Source organism: Antrostomus carolinensis, unplaced genomic scaffold, assembly GCF_000700745.2.
Source record: "Antrostomus carolinensis isolate BGI_N321 unplaced genomic scaffold, ASM70074v2 scaffold558, whole genome shotgun sequence".
Lineage (NCBI taxonomy): Eukaryota > Metazoa > Chordata > Aves > Caprimulgiformes > Caprimulgidae > Antrostomus > Antrostomus carolinensis.
In genome coordinates this window covers 146,462-173,685 of record NW_010332226.1, presented here as the reverse complement: position 1 = coordinate 173,685, position 27,224 = coordinate 146,462, and the positions used below count along the sequence as shown (strand labels likewise).

At 33.9% G+C, this 27,224-nt stretch overlaps 1 protein-coding gene across 7 annotated transcripts in view; it reads left to right on the top strand.

The window, feature by feature from the left end:
* The first annotated feature begins 790 nt into the window (after positions 1-790).
* LOC104529200 (sodium channel protein type 2 subunit alpha) overlaps positions 791-27,224 on the top strand; it is a 45,885-nt gene continuing 19,451 nt past the window's right edge. For 3 of the 7 annotated variants that reach the window (XM_029086336.1, XM_010173429.1, XM_010173430.1), the window contains exons 1-16: positions 791-1,063; positions 3,152-3,270; positions 3,652-3,741; positions 4,605-4,733; positions 5,180-5,271; positions 6,270-6,506; positions 10,321-10,384; positions 11,640-11,781; positions 12,613-12,819; positions 13,690-13,977; positions 14,611-14,958; positions 16,573-16,705; positions 17,519-17,757; positions 19,573-19,746; positions 20,766-21,122; positions 22,979-23,431. In XM_029086336.1, the coding sequence (XP_028942169.1) occupies positions 791-1,063; positions 3,152-3,270; positions 3,652-3,741; positions 4,605-4,733; positions 5,180-5,271; positions 6,270-6,506; positions 10,321-10,384; positions 11,640-11,781; positions 12,613-12,819; positions 13,690-13,977; positions 14,611-14,958; positions 16,573-16,705; positions 17,519-17,757; positions 19,573-19,746; positions 20,766-21,122; positions 22,979-23,431 (3,345 nt within the window). Of the gene's footprint in view, positions 1,064-3,151; positions 3,271-3,651; positions 3,742-4,604; positions 4,734-5,179; positions 5,272-6,269; positions 6,507-10,320; positions 10,385-11,639; positions 11,782-12,612; positions 12,820-13,689; positions 13,978-14,610; positions 14,992-15,044; positions 15,050-16,572; positions 16,706-17,518; positions 17,758-19,572; positions 19,747-20,765; positions 21,123-22,978; positions 23,432-27,224 lie in introns of all 7 variants that reach the window. The other 4 variants (XM_029086334.1, XM_010173428.1, XM_010173431.1 and 1 more) reach the window with 3 other exon arrangements.

Here is a 27,224-nt window from a genome sequence, read left to right as displayed (position 1 = left end):
AAGATGCAAGTCACGAAACCGAAAAAGGGAAGGAATAAACTTCAGCCCAATTGCTTTCTGCTTCTGCATATAGCTTTAAATAAAGAATGTGTTTATGAAGTACCTGTCTAATAGTGTAATATAAACATAGTATAAGCATAGTATAAGCCACCAGATGGAGTAGTATTGCCATCAAAGAGAGTAATGGGAAGAGCATGGTTTTTTCTTTCTACTTTTGTAATGAAAATTGCAAGGTTTTTTTAAGGTACTGTCCCAACTTGGTGTATAAATCCACATGTTAGAACTTATAACCATTGACTACAGTACATAGCTATGTTAACACATTTCTTACTTTTTCACAATAAAGTGTGTTTTAACTTAATGTTTAGGCTATGGAAAGTGAGAATGTTTTTTCCTTTTTTCTTGTTGTGAGGTTTGTATTAACCTGAGTTTACAAACTGTATGCAACTTTGACTTCCCCCCCCCCCACCATTTTTTTTTTTTTTTTTTCTTTCTACCTTTATTTTTTTTTTTTTTTTTTTAACCTCATAACTTGTATCTGTTTGCCATGTTGTTGCTTTAGGGAAAGCTAAGGTAGCTAATTTTATATTAAGTATCTGACAATTAATTCAAATGCTTCTTGCTACAGTGCTTTAGAATTAGGAAAGAGATAGATAATAACCATGGCAGAAGCTTTTATTTGGGGATTTTTGGTGTTGTTGCCCTCTATCTTCTGTTTCTTTTTCTCATGTTCTCCTAGGATCTTCTTGCACAAGAGCATAAAAGCACTTAAAATTTGCAGAATGAAAAGATGGCACAGGCAATGCTGGTACCACCAGGATCTGTCAACTTCTTCTATTTCACCAAAGAATCTCTTGCAGCTATTGAAAAACGTATTGCTGATGAAAGGTCTCATTGTGACAAAGACAAACCTAAAGATGATGGTGGTCATGAAGAAAATCACCCAAAGCCAAACAATGACTTGGAGGCAGGAAAGACACTGCCATTTATTTATGGTGATATTCCTCCAGGAATGGTGTCTGAGCCCCTGGAGGACCTGGATCCGTATTATATCAATAAAAAAGTAAGTCTTTTATATTAAGAGAGTAATTAGAACACTCCTGTTGAACTATGAAGTAATAAATGCTCTGGTGTGGATGTAGTCAGAAGCCCTGTTTGAAAGTATTATGCAGTATGTGATATCATGTTAATTATTTTGAATACACTATAAATAAGATTGTAACTTTTCTATTTAAGTTGCTTTTTTTTAGGAGCTTTTTTTTAATGTCTGAGACTTCCTTATAATGATATTTTGAGTTAGTGGATTTTGCATTAGTTGTCCTTTAATCTCTTCTGATTGAATGCTGAAGCATATGAAAACGTAGGGACATGGTTTAGTGGTGGACTCAGCGTTGTTAGTTTTATGGTTGAACTTAATGATCTTAAAGGTCTTTTCCAACCAAAATGGTTCTATGATTCTATGTCTGGCTACTCTCTTCCTGGGGTTTCTAGGCAACATAGTACCTGAGATTTAGTTTATTAGGGTAGTCTTTCGACAAAGTGCTCATTCAGTCACCTGCCAAAACGATCAACTGTCAAACATTCCCTGAAATCTCATAGAAATACTTGTTTAACAAAAGGTTAAATGTTGAACTTTATTTGATTAGGGAAGGCTTAAGTTAAAAAAATAAAACAACAAAAAAATATTATATATTCCCAACTTCATGTGATGTGATTTCTGTGGACTCTGCTGGAGTTTGCTTCAGGACCACTGTGACTGTTCTGACTCTTATAAGGACGATTTGATGTTTTTGACCAGTTACATTTTTCCTGATGATTCTAATACCAAGTCCCCAGGAAGTAATCCCTCCCACACTGCCTGGTGAGGAACATTAAGACAGTAAACTTCTAGGACAATGTGGGGTCATATGTCCTCAATAATAGTATGTTACAGAGCAAAGAAGTTCTTGAAAGTCTCTGCATCATTCCTCTTAGAATCTCTTTACATCTGTATGGTTGCAAAGTTTTCCCAGGACTTTTATATAAATGCTGTGTAAATATTGGTAACAAACGGAGAAAAGAGTAAGGGTGACGGCTTTGATGAATACAGATGAATAAAGTACATTTTTCTGTAGGCATGAGAAGTGGAATGATGTTCAGTATGAAAGCAAAAATGAGTTTACATTAAAAAGGCTATACAAAATAAGCAGTGAGTGGTTATTTTATTGTGTAAATCAATGAAATGCTTGTTGAATTGAAAACATAGAACAGGTTCTTGAAATTAAGTACTGGATGATCTAAGAGATTACTGTCTTGCATATAAGTAACCAAAGAGCTATATTATCTCTGTAAGAAGCAAGTTAAAACAGTGTTTTTTTCCAGTACAGAATGTTGAAGACTAATAATCAGAATCAGATGTAGTTTTTTTTAGTTATTTTAGTTTTTATTGTTTCTACTTCAGGTATGTTGCTGACAAATGATCTGTTTCTTTTACAATAGAGCATCATTAGAAAGCAGAAAGATTCAATGTTAAAACCTGCTTGTTTCCGGATACTAGCCTTTTGGGAGAATAATCATAAGATGTAGATTGAATTAAGATTTAATTAGATGACGTTTTCATTGTGTCTCCTAGTCAAAATAAAAAATGGTTGCATAAGTGGTACTAGCAATGACTGCACAGGCAATACAGGCAGTAAAGCCTTTAAAAGCCAAGGATGTCTTACCTCAGAAGCAGTTTTAAAGTGCTGAAATGGTTAAATAGTTGTTTGTAAGTGTCCAAAAATGGTTATATAGGTGCTTTGCCAGGTTTGATCTGAAATGCAAGTAATATAGCTGGATTACTTTTTTAATGTTAAAAATGACAGATTTTTAATTGTGTGTTTAATGTAATTACATAATCCTGGAAAATGCTGAAATGCAGATTTTGTTTAAGAGCACAGAGACAAAGAATGTATGGTGTTCAGTTTTCATTGCTCATGTGAAAATTTAGAATCTGATATTTGCTTGTATAAATCTACTCAAAATAAATTTTACTACTTATATCTGTGTAAGTGCAGCCTGTATTTATGGCAAGGTTGCTACCATGTATCCTTAATTTCCGATTTCCTGTCCCCCTCTCCTCCCACTCCTCTTTTTTCTTTTCTTTTTTTTTTTGTTTTGTTTGTTTGTGAAGACATTTATAGTGTTGAATAAAGGGAAGACAATCTTCAGGTTCAGTGCCACACCTGCCTTGTACCTTTTGTCTCCTTTCAATATAATTAGAAGAATAGCTATTAAGATCTTGGTTCATTCATATCCTTTTCAAGTGACTTGTTAAAAATAATTACTGTTATTTTTTTAAATATTTAATAATACTGTGGGTTTTTTGTTTAGTGTTTAAATTTGATCCTGTAATTAATTCTTTTTCTCAAAATGAATCAAAGTGAAGATTGGTTGCTTTAAGCTTTTGATTAAATTCAGAGGAAGAGATATACAGCATGTATAGCTAGAGTACAGTTAGTGGCATAGCCATCATTATTGAAACATCTTGGCATTACTTACTGACATTGCTAGGGATAATAAACTGATTTGTACCATATATGTTGTCAGTGTTCTATAGCCTTTTCAAATCCTCATGTTTTCTGTGATGCAAATTCAACATCAAAAAGAGTATGTTCCTTAACTACAGTCAACATTGTTCAGCATGCTCATTATGCTTACTATTTTGACAAACTGTGTATTTATGACATGGAATAACCTTCCAGACTGGACAAAGAATGTGGAGTAAGTGTACTTAAATTAGCTAATATTTTTTAAAGTAAATTTTTAAGTGGTTTAAAAATGAAAAGCTAAATTAAGAGCTAGACCATGTAGTTTTACTTACTCTTGTGTGTAATCCTGGAGTTTGGTCCTAGCTGCAACTCAAAGCAGCATAGACATACAAGCTAGAGGAAGGAAAGAAGCTTTGATACTGTTAACTTTTTTTTTCTCTGAACAAAACTCTGATTAATACTCTTGTTCAGAATGTTTTTACAAGCAGTGATTTTATGCATTTTCCCTCTTGATCTGGTTCTTTAGCATTTTAATTAAAAAAGAAAACAAATCAAAAAGGAATAAAATAGCCATTTAACCTGAAACTACCATTTTTCTGTGTGGAAGATGTTTTCTATAGCCCCTATGAAGCATCTTCATTTTATCAAACAAAATCTAAAGCTGGGACACCCTCTTTAAAGACAGTACCCTTGCTGAGGATTATTGTTTGACATTCTCAAGTCTACCTGGTCTAACTTCAAGTTACTTGATGGCTAGATTTTAGTTACCCATGGGTTTTATTTCTGACTTGGTAATCATGCTGAAATTTTTATTTCAGCAAGAATATTTTCTTTATGTTAGTCATGATTGTTATTATTTGTGCTGAAATTTCAAAATCTTATGTGTCAGAAACTGCAAAAATATATTTCGGATAAAATAAATAAATAAAGCCAATTATCTTGCAGAAGAATGGTGGGATAACAGTCAGTTTATGTGAGTTTGCAACTGCTATAGTAGTGCATGTACTAATCACTGGTTTTGAGTGATTTTCCTTTGTGTCTGTGATGCTGTATCACTGAACAATCTTTAACTTTTGCTTGGATGTTTTCTCATAGGCACACTTTCACTGGAATTTATACTTTTGAATTTCTGGTAAAAATCCTTGCAAGAGGCTTCTGTGTAAATGATTTTACTTGCCTTCGTGACCCCTGGAACTGGCTTGATTTTGTTGTCATCTCTTTTGCGTAAGTATGGTGGTTTGTTTGTTTGGTTTTTTTTAAGTAAAATATCAGTTAGAACTTCTTTTGAACCTGTAATATTTTGTTTGGGTTATCTTAGCTTATTTAAAATGAATTATAGTTGAATTGTGTTTCAACTATTCCTTTTTAATATATTACACTAATACATCACACAGCAGAATTAGTAGACTATCCCCTGGTACAAAAGAGAATTTACCACTGAACAGTCAATTTAAAATACTATTTAAACAATAAAATCGAGGAAATCAATTTCATTTTTAATTTGCATTCAATGGAAATACTTAAGGGTGTGTTTCTTAGGGAAAACTTAATTGAAATGGGAAAATTTAAATTTAAAGTTGCCCCTTCCAAAAAAATATCCTGGATTATAGGTCCAGGTAAGTAGTATACACTCTAACTTAATTCTGAATAACTGTTATTTAATCCTACAGGTATATAACAGAATTTGTAAACCTAGGCAATGTTTCAGCTCTTCGAACTTTCAGAGTATTGAGAGCTTTGAAAACTATTTCTGTAATCCCAGGTAAGAAGTAACTGTGTAATGGTAGGCAGTCTACATCACCTCTGTTTAATTTCGTGTGTGCTGTTCTGTTTGTGTGTGGAATCCCTCACTACAGGTATGTGACAGAGTTTGTGGACCTGGGCAATGTCTTAGCGTTGAGAACATTCAGAGTTCTCTGAGCTTTGAAAACAATATCAGTCATTCCAGGTGAGAGCTAGGTTAAACACTGAGGCTGACTGAAATTCCACAGCCACTGAACTCTTATTTTTTATAAGAGAAGCATCCAGGTTTCTAATTCTCTAAAACACTCAGCCTCAGAGTTTAATACATTCTTGCATGATGAATTGAATTACGTATCCTGTGGATATTTCCATTTCATTATGTCAAATTTTCCGTCCCACATTAAGGATCAAAATTAATGATTTTAATTTTTCTTTTACTAATATGAATGTTACTATTTATCAAAGATATTTGAGACTGAAAATTTCAGTCTTGTAAAAGTTGAATCCCTGACAAAGACAAAGGAATAAGATAATAAAGAGTAGCACTGGAATTGCATGATGCATTTATTACCTTAAGATGCCTATCTTCACCAAATCCCACCTCCAGCTGAATAGGATGCAAGGGAATGCAATCATTAAAATGCAATTGTGTTCTTTTTTTGTTTGCTCTTATAGAACCAATATATTGCATCTTGGATTAGAACAGCAGCTAAGGTTTGGAGCCAGAGGCATCAAGAAGAAAATAAAATGAACAATTTTCTTTACATGTAGTTTACATGTATGAAGAGCATGAATAAAAAGTTACTTCTTTATTTGCTTTGGAATGTGTACCATTCATTCCCATTCATATTATAAAATTAATTTGTTAGCAACAATGAGACTTTTTGGTACCTTTTTCCTTTGGAAAATATATCGAGTATTTTTGTGAAGCTGTGTGTGATTTTTAATAGTGTGTTGGAGTAGTTCACATTGCATTTTAGCTTTAATATTATTATAAAAATCTGCCTCTGTTTGCAGGCTTGAAGACGATTGTTGGAGCCTTAATTCAGTCTGTGAAGAAGCTCTCAGATGTAATGATTTTGACTGTGTTTTGCCTGAGTGTATTTGCACTAATAGGACTGCAGCTGTTCATGGGCAATTTGAAGAATAAATGCTTGTTCTGGCCATCAAAAAATTCAACGTCTTTTGAAAAATACCTAGCTCCATATTTTAATGGTACAGTGTTTGATTGGACAGCATACATTGAGGATGAAAGTAAGAAATCTGTTGTAGCTTGCTAAAATTTTTATATGTAAACACACACACACAAGATTAGTTTCATACTATAGGCTAAAGATAAAAGTCAATTAAATAGCATCACAAAATGTATGGATTTTTATGTATTGTATCCCAAACTCAGGCTGAAATGATTGTTCTTTCCATTAACTGCACTTAGAAATGTATTTATAGGGTTAGCTTGGTTTTAGAATCACAGAATCATGCAGGTTGGGCAGGATCTCCACAGTCATCCAGGCCAGCTGCTGCTCAGTTGCAGGTCCAGGTAGAGCAAACTGCTCAGTGCAATGTCCAGTCAAGTTTTTAGTATCTCCAAGGATTGCGATGCCACAGCCTCTCTGGGCAGCCTGTTCCAGTGTTTTACCAGTCTCACAGCAAGTTTTTTTTAATATCAATTCAGAACTTCCCGTGCTCAAACTTCTACTGGTCGCCTCTTCTCCTTCCAGTGTGCACCTCTGAGAAGAGTCAGGCTCCTTCTTCATTAGTCTTTGTCTTAGCCTCTCCTTGTGTCTTTAGATTTCCTGGTTTAGATGTACTTTTATTATTAGGTAGAGGTAAGAAACCAATTGCTCTCTGTGGAATAAAGAACTCACTAGGCACGTACAGGTTCTGGTGGGGAAGGTATTCCTCCGTAGGACCTATTCTTGTTGTTACTAAGGGGACTGACAAAGACATCTTTATCCAGATATTTTTCAATGATCTTAATCTCTATAGACTGAAGTGATAACATTCAGGCTGGTTCAGAAAAACACAGGTGTTCTTGGGTTTTGGAGGGGTTTTTTGTGTCATTTTAAGTGATAGCATCAGTAAAGTTGTAATACACAATGAACTATGAGATGTAGTTTAACAACTTTTAATTGCCAAAAATTTGATTAATGTTTGTGTTTGTGCTGGAAGTGGATTTACAGGGTATTGCTCATTAAGTAGTTGTAAAAATAGTGTATTTAAGTAAAAAGAAATTGGTAGAATAATGGATGCTAGCTTTCTTCCTTATTGACCCAAAAGTAAAATAAAATACTGTTGCTATGGGCTGAGGTTTGATGAGTCGTATTTCCTTCCTTACCTAAAAATGGACATTAAAATTCCTTGCTGTTTTCTGTATTTTCATATTTTCTTTCTATATTTCTGAATTGTTAAAGTTTTGGGAATTATGAGTGCATTTACATTTTCTGTGCAATCTATCATTTTAGCTAGTTTATTTGCCTAAGAAGGGACATAGAATCATAGAATCATAGAATAGATTGGGTTGGAAAAGACCTCCAAGATCATCAAGTCCAACCCCTGATCCAACTCCAATTACTATATCATGGCACTAAGGGCCACGTCCAATCTCTTTTTAAAAACCTCCAGGGATGGTGAATCCACCACCTCTCTGGGTAGGCCGTTCCAGTGCCTGATTACCCTCTCTGTAAAGAATGAAAATGGAATGATGATAGTGTTATCAATTTAGTGAGCAATTTTGGCTGATAGCTTATATGCTGTAAAACACTTGTGAATTCTTTCTTCAAATACAGTATATTATAGTGATATTATAATACAACTGACACATACAAATGACTAAGAACAAATTCATAAATTGAATGGTTTTGGTTGGAAAAGACCTTTAAGATCATTTAGTCCAACTGTAAACCTAACACTGCCAAGTCTATGATTCTGTATAGATTCTCTGTTTCCATTTACCACTGAATAGCAATCTAAAACTAAAAGGCAGAACTAAAATCTTCCAAAATGTCAGTTGTTTCCTATTCTACAACCACTGACTTTGCTGAGAGTCTCTACAGAGTGCTAATGCAGACAAGGCATCATTTCATTGTGATTGTATTCCTCCTTTCTCATATAACCTGTTCTTAGTCATTTGTATGTGTCAGTTGTGTTGCAATTTCACTGGGCTCAGTTGTGGGTCCTCCTATTTCTTTCAGCATATTGCATGCTGGTCAGCTGTGACCGAGTGTGATACCCTCTAGTGGCTTTTTGTAACATCTATGCATTTTCATTTATTGAGGAACAAGGCCAGATTCACTTTTTGAAAAGGTATGCATAGATCTTGGATCTGCACATCAAACTGTTGGCACCTGGCATTTAGATCAGTATCTGAACATTTAGAGTTTTGCCCAGCTCTAAAGATATTATGGAAGTGATAGAATCACAGAATCACAGAATATTAGGGATTGGAAGGATGATTTTCCTGTATAAGTACTGTTCTTGAATGGTAGGATTTTGGCATCACTAGATTTAAGTGTTTGGTTTAGAATCCTCCTCTTCATATATTCTTCATCCAATGGGCTGTTTCTGTCTATTTAAGTACTGAAGTAGTGTTTTACCCTGTGAAAACCAGAGCCATTTGTCAGCTTGAAAGGTACATTGAAATTGTTATTTGAGGATAACAGAAGATTAGTTTTGTTGGGATAAGAGGGTTTTTTTCAGATCTCTGTCACTTTTCCAGATCTCAGTGCCTGGCTAGCCTCATGGTGAAAGGTTTCTTCTTATAACCAGTCAGAACCTCTCGTTTCAAATTATACACGTTGTCTGTCATACTCCTGCCACACACCAGCGAGAACAACCTGTCTCTGTCCCCTTGATAACCTTCTTGGAGTTGCTAGAAGCTTTCTACCAGCTACCCCCACAGCCTTCTCTTCTCCAGGCTGAGCAAGATCAAGTTTCTCAGCCCCCCTCCTCACAGAGCAAATACTCCAGCCCCCTCATCATCTTAGTGACCTTCTGCTAAACTTGCTCCACTTTATCGACATTTTTCTTGCACTGGGGGGACCAAACCTGGACACAATATTCTAGGTACAGTCTAATGAGTGATGAGCTGAGTGGGATAGTCACTTCCCTTGCTCTGCTAGTGTGCTTCTTTCATGCAGCCCAGAGGGCTCTTGCCCTTCTTGGCTGCTCAGGCACACTGCTGGCTCACCTTCATCTTGCTGCTCGTCCTCTAAGACCCTTGGGACTTTTTCTGCAGAGCTGCTCCCCAGGTGGTGAGCTCCCAGCTCGTATCATTGCAAGGGGCTCTTCCTTTCAAGTTACGCAACTCTGCCTTGGTATTTGCCAAATTTTCCATGTCTCATGTCAGCCTATTCCTCCAGCCTGCCTAGGTCCCTCTGAATGGTGTCTGCCCTCACTCATATCAAGTTCTTCCCTAATTTGTTACTATCTTTATATCTGTATTTTTACTTTTTTTTTTTTAAGGACAACACAGTTGTTAATAATTAATAAAAAAGATATTCCTTTACTTCTGAAAGCTGCCACCTTATAATGAAAAGAAAAATTCTGTAAAGTTCTTCATAGTACAGTAGCTGAATAACATTGTCATTGGAACATCCATCTTCCTTTTAAATGCTACCTTCGTATTTTCAGTCACAGGATGTGCTAGCTAATGTTGCTCTAACTTTAAAACTGTTAGCCAGCCATTGTATATAGTTCCATTTTAAATAAGATAGACTTTAATTGTCTGATTACAATCTACCTACTGCAGCCTTGTGCTTTTTCTCTCATTTATTGAACATCAGATTTTGAAACGATATTCAGTGTTTGCTATAACTCAAAAAGACACTATGTGATTTATGTTGTTCTAACAATTTTATTTTTACATTGTATTTTTATTTTATTCTTTAATTTTGCAACTTTACTTACCAGTATGGATGTGCTAGTGTTTGAATCTATTATTGGAAAACATGAATGGGTGATTGATTATGAACATTCAAACCATGATAACGTGAACATAGGTTCATCCTTACAAAAAATCCACAACTCATTCAATTTATAATCATGTTACTTCCTATTTTTTCTTTAGGTCATTTCTATCGCATAGAAGGACAAAATGACTATCTGCTTTGTGGCAATAGCTCAGATGCAGGGTAAGGTATACTGAAAACTACATACTACCTGTCTAAACAAAATAAAAAATACCACTTTAAACTTAAAAATCTAATTTAACTGCCTGACTGCACAATCAATAATATGTGGTCATGGTTCATAGTAAGTAAACACTTGAATGAGTAAAAATGTTGAATGAGTAAAAATGTTAAATCAGAAAATACTTTGCTGTAGATTTCTTTTAAAAACACGTAACTAGAAAATTCAATTTCAGCAGGTAGATATTGCATTATCAATGACTTTAAAAACATACTACTTTATCATGGGTTTCATGCCATATCTCATCTCTAAAATTGGTGTGGGGCACTGGTACTTATGATCAGCTTTTGGGAAAACATCCTCAGGATACTTCTGTCTGTGGACTGCGTGCATGGCACTGTCTTGCTCTCTTTGTGACAATTCTTTGTAACAATATCACATAATTCTATATTCTAATAATATATCAGCCCATCCCTTGCTTTTGGGTGGTTATGTCTTTAAAACAGATACACTTAAATCTTTTGTAAACATTTCATGTATGTAAGTAACTATCAGGTAATTTTATGTGTGTGTGTGTGTGTGTAAATAAGCATCTGATGCATACACACATATATGAAAATAAATCTTTATAGTGTATTTCTATGAAGGTTTTGGAGGCAAGAACCTCTTCTACCCTTCAAGAATGGAATTGTAACTGAAACAGTGAGCCTATAGTTGATATGAAGATTGGATCACCTACTATCAAAACTCATATGTATAGTTTCAGGAGATAAAAGTATCACTGACAGTTATTTGCTGTTGAGGAATTGGTAGAACTTGTTGATTTGACTAATTCGTGAACCTGATGAAACCAAGAAATTTGATATGCCAACCCTGCCAACAGACAAAATTCAGCATAAAATATACATACTGACTTTTATGTTGATTTTATTCAAGAGGTATCTGCACAGGTAATACCAAACTGTTGAGAATAACTTTTATTTTTTGTATAATAGTGAAAGAAGTAGGAAGAAAGATTTTTGTTTTGTTTTGTTTACTCTTTTCTGTCTTTTTTAAAAGAACACTTCATTTGCTCACTAATTTTTAAAATGTTGTAAGCCACAAATAGCAGCCCCCTACACAGATTAGATGTAATGAACCTTCATTAGAAGCTCAAGGTACAGTAATTTTAAAATAACTTTAGTGTCATATGATTTTTTTATATCATTGCTTTACTTTTTTCTTTTCTTTTTCTTTTTCTTTTTTTCCCCCTCCTAGTAAATGTCCAGAAGAATTTATCTGTGTGAAAGCTGGTAGAAACCCCAACTATGGATATACTAGCTTTGACACATTCAGTTGGGCTTTCTTGTCACTGTTTCGTCTGATGACACAGGACTACTGGGAAAATCTTTATCAACTGGTGAGTGTATAGTAAAAATTGTGGTTAGTGTCATACTGACCCCAAATCAAGCATGGAAAGGCCATTCATGTTTATATTACATACCATTGCTATTGTTAGCAGTTGAAAATTAACAGTATTTATGAAAGGAAGCAAATTAAATTGCGTAAGTAAGCAGACATGGGCACTTAATACAGGATCCCATGTGATTTCTGAAGAAGCACATGAGGTTTTTTTGATCTTTTAATTTTTACAGTGTATATTTCATTTTGTGCCTCATGGTAAGATTTTATTTTCAAAAGCTTTAGTATTGAGTTTAAATTGTAAAAATACTCTGTGACAGCAAAATCTGAATCTTAATTTCTGTACTTTGAATCCCATTTTTGATAACTAAGAATGTATGTCTTGATATAAATTACTTTTCTTACCATAGCTTTTCATTATATGGTGTGTGAAAGTCTGTTAATTATAATAGATATTGTCTTTTATTAATTTAATCAGTTATGCCATCTTTAATTTTTTTTGTTATTTCAAGTGGAAAGCATGCTAATACATGGTAAGCATACTAAGCATCCAACCTGTGATGTGTGATTTACAGTAATTACGCTGATTCCACATCCTTTTCAAGATTATTAGGTGTTAAGAGATCTGTCTCAAAGCAGCATAATCCTTCACATACGTGAATGCTCCCTTTATTTTAGTTACTTTGTTATTCAAAAAGCTTGTATGATCTTATTACAGAAGGAAGAACAACTCAGTAATAGTTTTGCACTTTTCAAATTCAGTAAATGCTTATGAACTGCAGAACTGATGCATGTCTTCACCAGATGGATCATTTCTCTTCTCCTCTAGACACTACGGGCTGTTGGCAAAACATACATGATATTTTTTGTTCTGGTCATTTTTCTGGGTTCCTTCTATTTGATTAACTTGATTTTGGCTGTGGTTGCCATGGCCTATGAAGAACAAAATCAAGCAACTCTGGTTGAAGCAGAACAGAGGGAGGCAGACTTGCAGCAGATGCTTGAACAGCTGAGGAAGCAGCAAGAAGAAGCTCAGGTATTTTCTAACAAGAGTTTGAGCTTTAATATATTCTTTGGCATGCTATCCATTCAAAATAAAACAAATAATTAAATTAACATATCAAAAAAAGCTATTCTTTTACATATGTTACAAGTACTTTAGACTGTTTTCTCTATGGCTTTTTATCATTTTTTAAATGTATAATGTCTAAAGCATTAATGAATTTCTGAACTGAGAACAAAAACTACTCCTCAAATCAGAAAAATAGTTTTTAAATAAATATTTCTTATCTAGAGGTAGTATCCAGTAACCTGTCATGATGAATTTCCAGATTCTCAGCTTTGAAGTATTTGCAGTACTTGTGAAATACTTGTCTAGCCTTGACTAGAGTTTAAAATATTTTTATCCATAAATTTCTAACTAATTTTTGCTACTTGTATTATCACCAGTGAACCAAAGACTGGAAGTAACACTCAAAAGGTTTTTCCTAAGAGCAGCGTAAGGAAACTGCTGCTTACAGTAACAGTTAAAATTAGTTTACTAAATTAATACAGACTGAAGTGTGACTGTTCAGCTCTTTTGGTTGGAATTGCATTCACTCTAATTAATAAATTTATTCTTTCTGGTATTTTCTAGTGAATATTGTGGCACAATGCTGTATACAGTGCAGCCTTAGTCCATGATATAGATGCAAAGTAGAACTCCATTTTAAAAGCAGCTTTTCATAACTGCCCCTTTACTTTAAGTCATATTACAGAATTCCATTTGAAGTTTTGCACAAATCCATCTAGGCCTTTGTCACACACCTAAGAATTAATTTGATATAAATCTTAAAAACAAGGACTATAGCTTTCTTTAAAAATTGTATGATTTGTAAAACATCACATTAAATAATTGCTATGGCAGGCAATAGCAGAAGCTGCAGCAGAGATTGATTACAGCAGTGGAAGTGTGATTGGTGGTCCCTCAGATAGTTCTTCAGAAGCATCCAAGCTTAGCTCAAAAAGTGCCAAAGAAAGGAGAAATAGAAGAAAGAAAAGAAGGCAGAGGGAGCTTTCTGGAGAAGAGGATGACATGAAGGATGAAAAGCTTCCAAAATCTGAATCAGATGGCAGTATCAGAAAGAAAGGTTTCCGTTTTTCTTTCGATGGGAACAGACTTGCTTATGGGAAGCCGTTCACGTCACCCCACCAGGTACCGTAAATAACACAGTTGTAATTTGGGGGGTTTGTGAAATAACTGTAATATCCAACAAACTTCACCACAACTTTGCAAAGTAATACAACCAAGGAAAAATAATGTTGTATGATTTTAAATACACTTATTGTTGGTATTATTTTCTTGTGTACCTAAAAAAATTGTTTTGATCTCTCTCATTTTATTGTTTAGGATCTGATAGGTCTTAACATGCACAGCAATATTTTCCTAGTTAGTTTGAAATAGAAATTCTTTTTTTAATTCATAAAAAAAAAATGTATCAATATAGAGAATAAGGGTATTGCTATCTCTTAAAATAATGCATGATCTATGTGGATCAATAGAATTTCTAGAAGTCCTGATTTTTCTCTTTAAAACAGATGGAAACTACTATGACCTTATGCACATTCATTTTTTACTCTCCAATAGTTTTTTAGTGTGTACTGTAAATTTACCCATTCAGATGACTCTCATCTCTACTGCATCTGTCTGAAATCTGCCTAAGGTACTATATTAAAAATACCACTGACAGATTTCTAGGGAATATGTTACTATTTTTTTAATACATAGACATGCATTTTGTGTATTTAAAATCTTCAGCTCGTCATTTTGTTTATGTTTACTTTGCAGTCTTTATTGAGTGTTCGTGGCTCCCTGTTTTCTCCCAGACGTAGTAGCAGAACAAGTCTTTTCAGTTTTAGAGAATACGGAAGAGAGGTAGGATCTGAAAATGACTTTGCTGATGATGAGCACAGCACGTTTGAGGATAATGGGAGCAGAAGAGGTTCTCTCTTTTTGCCACGCAGACACGGTGAACGACGCAGTAGTGACATTAGTCAGGCTAGTAAATCATCAAGAAGACTGACAGTGTTTCCAGTGAATGGGAAGATGCACAGCACTGTGGATTGCAATGGGGTAGTTTCCTTAGTGGATGGACCACCAGGTCTGTTGTCGCCTACTGGACAGCTTCTGCCAGAGGTGATAATAGATAAACCGACAACTGATGACAATGTAAGAAAGCTTTAAATTACTCCAGGTTTCATGACCATTCTTTATTGTACCAGACAATGTTTTAATGGAATTAAATGCTTTGACAATGGCTGAGAAGTTGTTAATACTTTTGCATATCTTACTGTAATGAAATTAGTTTAGAGTGATTCACTCAAAAGTGAGAGGCTGGAGCAAGAAAATGAAAGAGAAAAAACCAGCACATTTTTATATACCTGCAGAGCAGGGATATGCGTGCACCTGCATAGTGAATCAAAGTAGTAATGTTCCATTGCTAAACCTGTTTTAAAACCCAAAATAGGGTGCTCAACTGTCTAAGCTTTCTGCTTATTATGTTGGTTTGATTTTTTTTCTTTCTTTATGATTTTAGCCTCCCTTTAAATGTATTCCCTTATTCTCTCTCAGTAATCAACTGGTTCTGCATTCTTCCCCCATCCATATATTTAATGTTATGCAGATTTAGTATAGCCTTTGAGATAATGTTGACGTGTTAGAAGCTCTGAAAGCTTTTTTTCTGCTGGGTCGCAGAGACTATCTGAGTTTCTCACTGCCAAGGATCAGGGTATAATTAATAAATAAATAAATAAATAAATTTCATCCATTTCTCCCTCTGATCAGTTTTCCCTTTTCCCTCTGTCTGCTTTAGGAATAGAGCAGAGGGATCCATTGTGTATTTTTTCCTAGAAATCTTCTTTTATTAAAACAAAAATTTTTACACAGGTCACAGCATCTGAAAGTACATCAGCCAGATTCCTTACAGTTATAATCTTCTTGCAGTTTATTATACTTTCATTTTCATACATTTATTTAAATTACTGAAAAAAATCTACCCATGCTCATACATTTAAAACTTTGCTATAATTGAGGTGTGTTCAACGATATAACACAGCTTTCAGTTTTTTAATAAAATACTTTGAAATAAAAAGTATTCATTTTTTGGGTTACTTAAGTTGGACTTCTTTTGTTTCTTCTGTTGTAATTAATAAAATAAATCAGAGATGATAGCTATTCAATGTAAAAATACCCTTTAAATTAGTTTTGAATGGGTATAGAGAGATCAAGACTGGACTGTAAAAATTACTTTTAGAGAATAATTGTTATTTCAGAAAACTTCCTAACATAAATTGTTTATTGTATCTTGTGCTTGAACTAGGTTAGAAATGAAATATTGGTAGAGAGAGCATGGAACTGGAAATGTTTCTCATTCCAGTACTGCAACAATCTTTGTTTGTTTCTTTGGCTATGGCCTCCTCCAAAATTTTTGTGTCTAATACAGAGTTAATAGTAGTTAACTACAATGCAATGATAATCCGGGAACTAAATATCAAAATATTTTTGTCATATTTTATAAATATTAACAGTATTCAAAAGTATAACATGAAAATAGCCATTTAAAGAAAAACTAGGCTTATGTTATATGTATAATGGGGAAAAAAAATCTGATATAACAGCACTTAAATACAAAGCCTAATATATTATGAATTCATTGAAATGGAAGTGTCTTTCTGATACCTGTTTTGCAGTATTTCTACTCTGGAATTTCATTTACAGTCTCCCCCCCCCCTTTTTTTTTTTTTTTAATAGAGCACTACTACAGAAATAGAAATTAAAAAGAGGCGTACAAGTTCATATCAGATACCGATGGAGTTGCTGGAGGATCCCAATTTAAGGCAAAGAGCCATGAGTATAGCTGGCATTATCACAAATACAATGGAAGGTGGGTTATAGCTGCAGATGCATGAACTTTCTTGACATAGTCTTACACTTGCTTGAAGGTAGTATATCAGAATGCAAATACAGAAGATGAAAAAATGTGTAGCCATTGCAAATTCATAAACTGAATAGTAGAAGAAAGTGCATGTACACAGTGAAAAAAAGGAATTAAGGAATCTGATCAGCAGGGTAAACTATGAAACACGTTCTGATTAAAATAGATAATGTTTATGTGTTTTATATTAGTTATTCATGTTTAGCAATACAGTTATTGGAAGAAATGCCTCGTGATAAATTTTCTACTACCTCTAATATAAAAATGTAAGAGAAAATGAAGTTAATAAGGAGAAGGAAACTTGTAGTAGGATTATTTGTAACAGTGAAATTATTACTAGTTATTATTTCTTGAAAAAACTTGAATAGTTTTTGAAAACCTGTTGATGGTGAAATTAATCTTACTTTTCTCAAAAATAAATAATTAAACATTTGAGAGGACTGTGAATTTGGAAGTTTTACTGAGAAAATTAGACCAAAATGTAAGCATAAATAATTTCCTTTTATAAAACAAGGTCATATGATATTAAAAATAGACAACTTCTGCAATTATTAGCTCAAAACTTTTACGATTTTTCTTCTAGTCATCTAAAACCTTTTCAGTCAGCAACAATAAGTTAAGTTCCTGGAAATCTGAAGGGGCTACTCCAAAAGTCCTTAATGGCTCCAGGCATAAAGATTAAAACATGAAAAAGCAGATAAACAAAAATTTATCTTCACTTTCTCCAAAAATTGTTCACTATGTATTCCTTTTTTTTCCCAGAACTTGAAGAATCCAGGCAAAAATGTCCACCTTGCTGGTATAAGTTTGCCCACACTTTCTTAATTTGGAATTGTTGTGAGCCCTGGTTAAAAGTAAAGAATGTAATTGAATTTATTGTCATGGATCCATTTGTTGATCTGGCTATCACTGTTTGCATAATTTTAAACACACTGTTTATGGCCATGGAACATTATCCAATGACTGATGATTTCAGTAATGTACTTAAAATAGGAAATCAGGTAAGTCCATCAAACTATATAATTTGATGCAGTTGGAATTTGGTTTCTCTTTGAAATAGAATTGCTACTATTATTTTTATTATTGTCCCCTAAAATAGATGTTAAATGTTTAATTGTACTAAAAAAAGCTAAAAAGTACCAGTTAATGTACATTCTATTTAAGAGTTTGATTTCTATATTGAAATTTCTGCAAACAGAGTTTTCAACAACCAAGAGTTTGAATTACATGAAACCAAAGAAATCTGACTTATTTTTGTTCAGTATTACAAAAACCATAGAGCCAGATTAGATCCTTTCTACTGTAAGTATCATTGATAACACAGAAGAGTTGGGTGTTATTTTGGATCATTATTTTTTGTGTTGTTTTTGTATTAAAAAAAATTTTGTATAAAGAATGTTGCTTTGATTAGTCCATAACAATTTGAAAGGCAAAGAATGTGTGACTTACTCCCCGAGTGTCTGTTGATACAGTTGGGTTTTGTTCCCTAGTGGACACAGTCTGTAGGTTGGGTTTGGGGTGGTTGGTTTGTTTGTTTTATAATGGTAATAACACAGATAATGTTATCTGCTTTACTTCTTAACTTACACTTATTGTAAGTGGTAATTCTGGCAATTATGATGTAGCAGAATAATAAAACAATTCAGTCCTTAGAATATATATGAAATTCTAGTACATGTTTGGTATGTATTCAAGTCCAGAGTTGTTAATGTGTCAACATTTAAATCATATACTGATATTTTTAGCCATTGCAGACATAGTTCAATGTTTTCATCTTAACCTGGAGTCAGAGATCAGTATCTGTGGAAGCTGTTTAAAATAGATTCAGGATGTATTTGAGGAGAAAGACAGGGAAGACAAGGTGAGGTTTGACAGCTGTTGTAGAGGGTTGTCGTGTGATCATGCCTGTGTGTTATACACAGGAAACACAACCACTTTTTTTTCATGTGTAAAGTATTAGCTTAATATTAATTAATTTTGAGTATAAATCTTCCTCTGTGCTGATAAGAATCTGTGTTTACTCCTAATCAGCTAAAATGCCACTATAATACAGGTGTAGTTTCAAGAGTTGATTTCTTGCTTTTTGAACTGTGTAGCACTATCTTTTAAAGACTGTCAGATGCTCCTTTAAAAAAAAAAAAAAAAGTTTGTTCATCCTTCTAGTAGAGATAATAATTTATGCAGTTCTGTAGATACTGATAGTCATACATCTATGGTAAATACAATAAATTTACTCCCTTTTCAGAGGCACTGTTTGCCTTCTGCTTCAGAAAGCGTCAGAGGCATTCAGAAGCAGAAAGGAGTTTTATTTCAATCATGAGCCTCAGCATGATTGGCCTTTTTTTTTTTTTGTCAGCTAGAAAAAGAAGTTATGTTTAATGTTTCTGTGAGTTCTCATAAAGACTTCCTTTAATAGCACATCACTCTCCAATTTATGACCAATTCATATTTTTCCACACACCTTTGTTAAAGCAGCTTAAATTGTGGCAAGAACAATTTTTATTATCTTATAGAGGAAACTTTCTTTAATTAGATGGATGGTAGATATGAGGAGCAAACAGGAGGCCTCTTAGGAGTAGTTTATTCTTCAATAGTCACTAAATGTATCCCAGGTTTAACTAAAGTTAACAGTTACGCTACAGCTCATTTTGATGTTGCCACTTACCTTCTCTGTGAGGTTCAGCTTGTGCTAATTTTTCTTACTGACAGCCAGCTACTGTAAGAGGGCTATTACTTCTTATTTAAGTTGTTCTTTATCTGCTTGTTCAACTTACTCTTACTCATCTATAAAGTAACAACAACTGTTCTTCCTTTAGGTTTTTACTGGAATTTTTGCAGCAGAAATGGTTCTCAAGATAATTGCCATGCATCCTTTTTATTATTTCCAAGTTGGCTGGAATATCTTTGATAGTTTTATAGTTATGCTTAGTTTGGTGGAGCTTTTTCTGTCATCTGTGGATGGATTATCTGTTCTCCGATCATTCAGATTGGTAAATAAATTAGTGATAATCGTATGTCTGCATTAATTAGTTCATTATATTTGTATTTTAACTGTACTTATGTAAATAAGACAGTTTTTAGTAATATTATGTATATTTTTTTGCTAAGTGTCACAGGATATCTCAGCAAGCATGCTTTACAAAATTATTAATGCTATCACTGAATAGTGTGTGCTGTCTTATGGTGCAGAAGCAACTAAGTATTTTTTCAAGGGAAATAGCTGTAATTTTATTGTAATTGTTTTAACACAGATGGGTAAAGCACTATGAAGTGTAAAATTTATTTAGTACATAATGAGAGATATAAATAAATAAAATGTTTGTAGTCTTCTGTTTACTTCCATATCTGGAAATTGAAAAAAGTCAAAAGTGTTCTTTTAGAATGTAGGAATTCTATTTTTTTTTTTTTTTCAGTTTAAAAAAGATTGAATTTTCTTTCCCCCCTTAGCAAAAAAGGAATACTTTATTAGAAAAATATTTTTACTTTAAAAATGAAAAGTGAACTATGAGACATTCTTTCCCTGTGGTCTCTTCCCATTTTTGCATTTATATTTTTCTTTTATCTGAAAACAAAAGTATTTAATATCTTTTTTGTTTTGGGTGGATTATGGTAGTAAGAAGAAGTATGAGTTATACTTTTTTCCTCTTCATAAGCTGAAATGTTTGACTTAGGGCTTGTGTTTGGCCACTATTTCCAGACTGTAGGTCTGTTGATCCGTTTTAAATTTGTTGGAGCCAATATTCTTTTGGAAGACCCCATTCTTCAAGGATTTTAGATTCCTTTATTTTCCTTCAGTAGAATCCTATTGAGCTTTATTGGTTTTGGCTTTTTTAAAATTTATTTCTGCATGTAGTGATTGGGAAGTATGCCATGTTCAGAATTCACTATCTAAACAAATTCAACCAGTGTCCTGTTTCTTTCATGTAGAAAAGAATACAGGTATGCTTGTTTATTTCTATAGCGCTGTTGTATCTACTGCGAGTAACGTCTCTGTATTTTTCTTCTCCAGTTGCGGGTTTTCAAATTGGCAAAATCTTGGCCAACTCTAAATATGCTGATAAAAATTATTGGCAACTCAGTGGGGGCTCTGGGGAATCTGACCCTGGTGCTGGCCATCATTGTGTTCATTTTTGCTGTGGTTGGGATGCAGCTGTTCGGGAAAAGCTACAAGGAATGTGTCTGCAAGATCTCTAAGAACTGTGAACTTCCACGCTGGCACATGCATGATTTTTTCCACTCTTTCTTGATCGTATTTCGAGTGCTGTGTGGAGAATGGATAGAAACGATGTGGGACTGCATGGAAGTTGCAGGCCAACCCATGTGTCTTACTGTCTTCATGATGGTCATGGTGATTGGAAACCTAGTGGTATGTAGCCAAAATAATTTGAGAATTCGTTTAGAGAAAGAATGGTAACAGAAGCAGTAATTAAGTTTTTAAGTGTTACTAAATGTGTTATCTAAATATGTTTTTTACGATTTTGAATTTGTCACAAGTACGGGTTCTGAAATAGAGTTTTCTGTTTGTTAGATTTCTGAACCTGTATAGGATCCTCACCTTGGAGGATGGGCCCCCTCAGGGGTCTGGAGTGCAATTCAGAGGATATGAGTGAGAGAGAAGCATTGTGTGTTCAGGACTACTCCTGGCTACTGAGAAAGAGAGAGAGAACAAAGACACCCCAAGTCTTATGCTTCCAGGATGGGAGCTTGCTATTTGCAGAAGAGGATATGGCAGGGCCTTTTCTCATTAGCTGATTGAGACATCACTTCCAGTCTCTCAGAGCCAGGTTGTTTTTTGGGGGGGTTTTTTTGTTGTTTCGGGGTTGGTTTTTTTTTTTTTTTCACTTTTTCTGCTCTCTCCTTACACAAATGGAGTAAAGAAATTTGAATTGGAAGGCAGCAGTTCTGCAGAAAAAAATGATTCAAATACTTCATGTTTTCTTTCACCTCTTCACCTTTTTGCTTCCTAAGTGCTTTTTACAGACACTTTTTAAGTGGTATGTATTATATCTTCTTTTTCTCTTTCAGAGGAAACCATCAGATCTGTACCAGTTTGTACATAACCATGTATAAATTTGTCTTTTTAAGTATGTCTTTTATTTATTGACTCACCAGTGTTTGAAGCCTTCATTGCTCCACCTTTTGCTCTGCTTTCCTCATTGCCTACTGAGTCTTCCTCTATTATTCTAGTATCTTTTCTTTAGGCAACCGTCAGTAGCAAAAGATATTTTAAATTAGCCATCCTGGAGGCATTCTTTAGCAATAAAATACCTAACAACCAGAATAATCTAAATCAGTCATACATTACTGTTAGCAGCACAACCAATTGGTCCAGGATTTTCTACAAATCTGTTGTCTTACAATGAAGAGAACTGTGAAATTGGTTGACCAAAGAAAACATCCTCCTTAAATAGTTTTTAAAAACCAGAAGATAGAACTTTGTGGAATGAAGTATCCATTTCTGTAAATTTTTCTACAGTATTTACTGTATTTTGATTTTATACCATAGCTCTGGTAGAATTTCTTACATGAGTAGACAATCCCTGCTGTATGTTCAGGGCTCTGTTATCCAGTTGTTTTTCTGTGTTCCTAAAATGTAGTTTTACCCTGACTTCAAAGCTGCATAGAAGAGCTGATCTGAAGGCTTTAAGCTGCTTCTTTGGCTATCCTAGAGCCATTTGAGCTCTTGTTAAACTCTGGGATTGCATCACTGATATCTATTCTATATTTTGTCTTGCCACGGGAAGAGGATGACTTGGGGATTAGGAGACAGGATGCACTTCACATTTTTGAAACTGCATATAGCAAAATATTTGTCTGAGTTGGGAGCAGTGTTAAGAAAGCTGTTTTCTGCACAGATCAGCTACATCTTCTGTTGCAGAGTGCTTTCCTGTGCCAGAGAAGTAAACATTTTGGGTCTATTTAATTAGTACCAAAGAATCATTAATTTCTGACCTTCTACCAACATGCACAGAAAAAGAATTTACAAGTGTCTTCATAGACATACAGCAATGTGAAACCACAAAAAAACTTGGATTGAGTAGGGCAGGTATTGTGCTTAAATTGTATTTACATTTTATTTACTACGTAATTTCCAGAATCATATACAGCAAAAGAGAACATGAAACCTAAGTTCATAACAGGTGATAGAAGAAGCATGTGAATGAAAAATTGAGAAAATTCAACTGTTTGGTTTGTTTTTTGGTTTTTGTTTTTCTTTTTTAGGTATTGAACCTTTTTCTGGCTTTACTACTGAGTTCATTTAGTTCAGACAGCCTTTCTCCTACAGAAGATGATAAAGAAATGAACAACTTGCAGGTTGCTGTTGCAAGAATTCAGAAGGGAATAGATTATGTGAAGAAAAAAGTAGGTGAATGTGTCCAGAAGTTTTGTTGGGGCAATCAAGCTGTTGTAAATCAAAGAACGGCAACAGATCAGTTGAATGATGAGAGAGACCATTGCATTTCCAACTATACCATCGATGAAATAAGGATAGATACAAATTATCACAAAACTGAGAATGGAATGGCCACTGTTATAGGTGGCAGTGATTATACATCATTCATAAACAACCCAAGCCTTACTGTTTCAGTACCAATAGCTGCTGGAGAATCTGATTTTGAACATCTAAATACAGAAGAGTTTAGCAGTGACTCAGATTTGGAGGAAAGCAAGGAGGTAAGATTTAAATATTTTATAATTTGTATGAATGAATTGTAGTTAATATTGTATTCTTTCATAATATAGCTCTTTCTGCTTAAAAATAGGAAGCAATTGTGATCTGAGGTTGTTGGACTATACTGAGAGTGAATAAACTGAAGTGGGGCAGTGGAGCTAAAGAGAGTAGGAAATCTAGACAGAACTCTATAAACATATACAAATCCATTTATAAAAGGGTTTTGAAAAACCAAGGTTTTCCAGATTTTTATTTGGATAGACAAACTAGTATATATGTACAGAATAAGCAGACCAAAGATGTTTTTTGTATATAATCGTATTTCCATGAAGTGAGGATGAAACTAAACTGCTATTTAAAAACATTAGAGGAGATATTAATACCCTTTGCATCTGATTTTTAAAGCTCACCGAATTTAACAGAAATCAGCATTATTTGTACTGGATAATCTATCAGAGGTGCTAACTCAGGCTGATGAGAGCAAGAACAACAGTTTTCAAATTCTGAAGTTAAAATGATGGGGGGAAGCCAAGGGAACAATGTCAGCATTGTAAGGTGAATACGTCAAGTAAAAATGATGAGGAAAAAATGAAATACCGAATGAAAAAAAAAAAAAATTCTCGTTTGTTTGTGGAAGTTTTGAACTAGTCACTTCACAGACAACTGTCTGACCTTAAACAGGGTCAGCTTTAAGAGAGCAGTCATTTGTCAGCAGCTGCAGAATAAGGGGGGGCAGCAAAATAATGGATTTCAACATGATCCTGAAAGACACTTTGAGAATTCGGATTGTTATGCTGTGACACCAGTGCAGACTGTCTGGTATCAACTCTTCTGGCATCTGAAGACTCAAGGACATTAGTGGAGTGTTGCTGCTTCTGCAAACAGCCATACTCTAGCCTGGATTGCTTTGTCTGGATGGTTTTGTTTTCTTTTGAGGTTTTAGGGTTTTTTTTATTTGATTCGTTGTGAGCTTTTTAGGTTTTTGGTTGCTTTGTTTTGAACTGGCAATGAATTTGCATGCATTCTTTCCAATTATTAGAAAATAAGTTTGTTATAGCAAAATGTAGTTAAATTAAACTTAAATTTGAAAGGAGTAATAAGGGGTAGTTGTCAACAAGAAAACATTTCATGTACACTTACAGTTCATAGTCAATAAGGAAATTGTCTTGAATTTTGTAGATTATTTCAGCTCTTCCTTTCCCTTTAAAAGGGAACAGTTTATATTGGATTTGCTAAAGAGCTGCATTATTTGATAAGCCTTTGAGAAGTCATTGGTGAGAAGTGAGATGAGATTTATACCAGACTCATAAAAGACAGATGTGCAGAAAATTACATGTTTATTGCTAGGCATGGGTTTTCATTTTTACATTGCTATATATCTGTTACAATCTATAATGCACCTTAAACTCCTTGAAACATTTTATTTTTAAGTCATACAATTAAAAAAGCTAACAATGCTGGGAAAAATTTCTTACCTAGAAGTTTTCATGCTTGACCTGCTATGATTGGTTTTTTGTTTTGTATTATTTTCCCTGAGGTTTCTTTCTGAAATTGTGTCCTATATACATATTTAGCATTTAGTGAAGACAGGAATGACCTTGAAATTAAATGCAAGGAAAAACATATTTTAAAGATCCTGTTATTTTATTTTATTTCCTGTTATTTTAAAGATCTAATTACTACCATTTAAAGGATGCATAAAGCTGTAATATGTGTAGTGTGGATGTATCTGTCTTTGGTTTAGTTATTTTTTGCGGTGGTGGGGGTGGAGGGGTTTGGGTGTTTTTTGTTTGCTTCTTTGTGTTTTTTGTTTAAGTTTGGGCTCAAGTCCAATATACATCTATAAGCTTCAGATATTCTGATAATTTTACCTCTTTCTGTATGTCTTTGGATATGCTTAAAGCTCTAATCAACGGCTATAAGTGCTGTTTTGCTAATGTGTGACATATCTAGAAAACATTTTTAAGTAAGTAGGAATACATACTTCTTCTGTTTCCAGAAGTTAAACAGCCTAAAGGTACCATGTTGTAACTTCATTGCGTACCATTCTTACTTCTCACAGGAGTAAAATCAAGCTGGATCAGTCAAGAATGCAGATCTGGTGCTTTTTAACCAGGCAGAGCAACGTGTCAGCATGTTTACACAGGTTACCTAAGCAAATCATACATATATGATCACCTTTGAGATTGATTGGCCTGCATGCTACTCAGCTATACAATATATTTTCCCCCATCCATTGCAATGTAGTGGAAACATGCACAGCTGCTCTAAGCTGAGTCCCATGACTCACATCACAGCATGGTTGAGGGCAACCCCAACATGTTCTTCTTTCCTTGTTACATCTTTGGTATTTTCTGTACTACTTCTGTGGCATAACCTGCATGCTTTGTAGGTTTTTATTATTGTTAACTGAATTATTAAGCATTAAGACTGTTCAAGTTTGAAAGAGGTTAACAACCTATGATTTTATGAAAATGGAAAGGTAATCTTCACTTGATGTTTTCTGTTCATCCATTGAACCATGTTTTTAGCTGTCACGTAATTATGAACATTTTCTGATCATGTTCATTTGACCAGTGCCGTTGTAATATTGCATATAAACAGTTACTTGTATGCTAAAATGTTTAATTCTTTCGATATAAGTTGTTTCATGTTTGCTCACAATTGTTTTATAATTTACAAATTTCCTCATACAAGAGAAGCTAAAATATAAGATGCATTCCTGGGAACAATCAAACATGTATTTTTTTTATACATATGCATAGTCCTCTTGAATATGAATGTAATAATTAGTTATATTCTACTCATAAAGTTTGTGTATGTCTGTAAGCTTGGAAGTTAGGCAATCATTTTTATAAGTTTTTCTCTTCATCATCAATATTTATTTATTTATAAACTTAATCCAGTTGCTTTATTTTTAGAAAGATTGACATAAACCATAATTTCAAGCAAAAATTCTATGTAGGATTCCATGTAGGTGTCTAAATAAATCTAGGTGTTTTGAAATGATACAAATAAGGAAGTTGAAGCAAGAAAGAAAAGTAAAAAACAGGAAAGTCCAGGATAAGGGTATGATTAGGACAGCTGTAAAAAAAAAAACAAAATAGGAACTAGTACCTTCTCAAACCTTTAAACTCAGGAATTCCAGGACTGTGAAACAAAACTTAATTGTACCAATTTATGCGTTTCTTATTCCCGACGATCTCTTCTGAATAATTGGGCAGTTCCGCTCCTTGCCATTTAGGGGTCATTGAGGTATTCCTTTTCCAAATATAAATTTTGTTCACATGGTTTTGTTGTGGAATCCTGCATCGTCTTTCATGCATTCTTTTGCACTGTATTATATACCAGAAATATATGTCTTACTGCAACCTTCCTTGCATAATAAGGTGATGCTTTTTTAAAAAATATATATGTGTTTGGGGGGTTTTAGGGTTGTTTTTTTTTTTTTTTTTTAAGTTACATAGCATAAGAGAGGTAGGTTTTGGGTTTAGTTTGGTAAAAAAAAAAAAACATAAGTATTTTCTATGAACAATACTTTTGGTTTCTTTAAAAGGTAAATAATTTGCAAGCCTTATTTGTAGACACACTTTTCTTTCAGAAAAAGATAAGTGAAAAGATCTGAATAAAAGTGACTTTACTGGCTGTGCTTATACTGAAAAGTACCATATTCAGTGATAAGTCAAGCTGATGTAGTAAAGGTGATGATTACAAAAAATGTGCTTTGTGTCCTTTTTGTTGTTTAATAGTTGAGACTAAATGGAAAAATGAGGTTATGTTTAATTGAAGAAATAT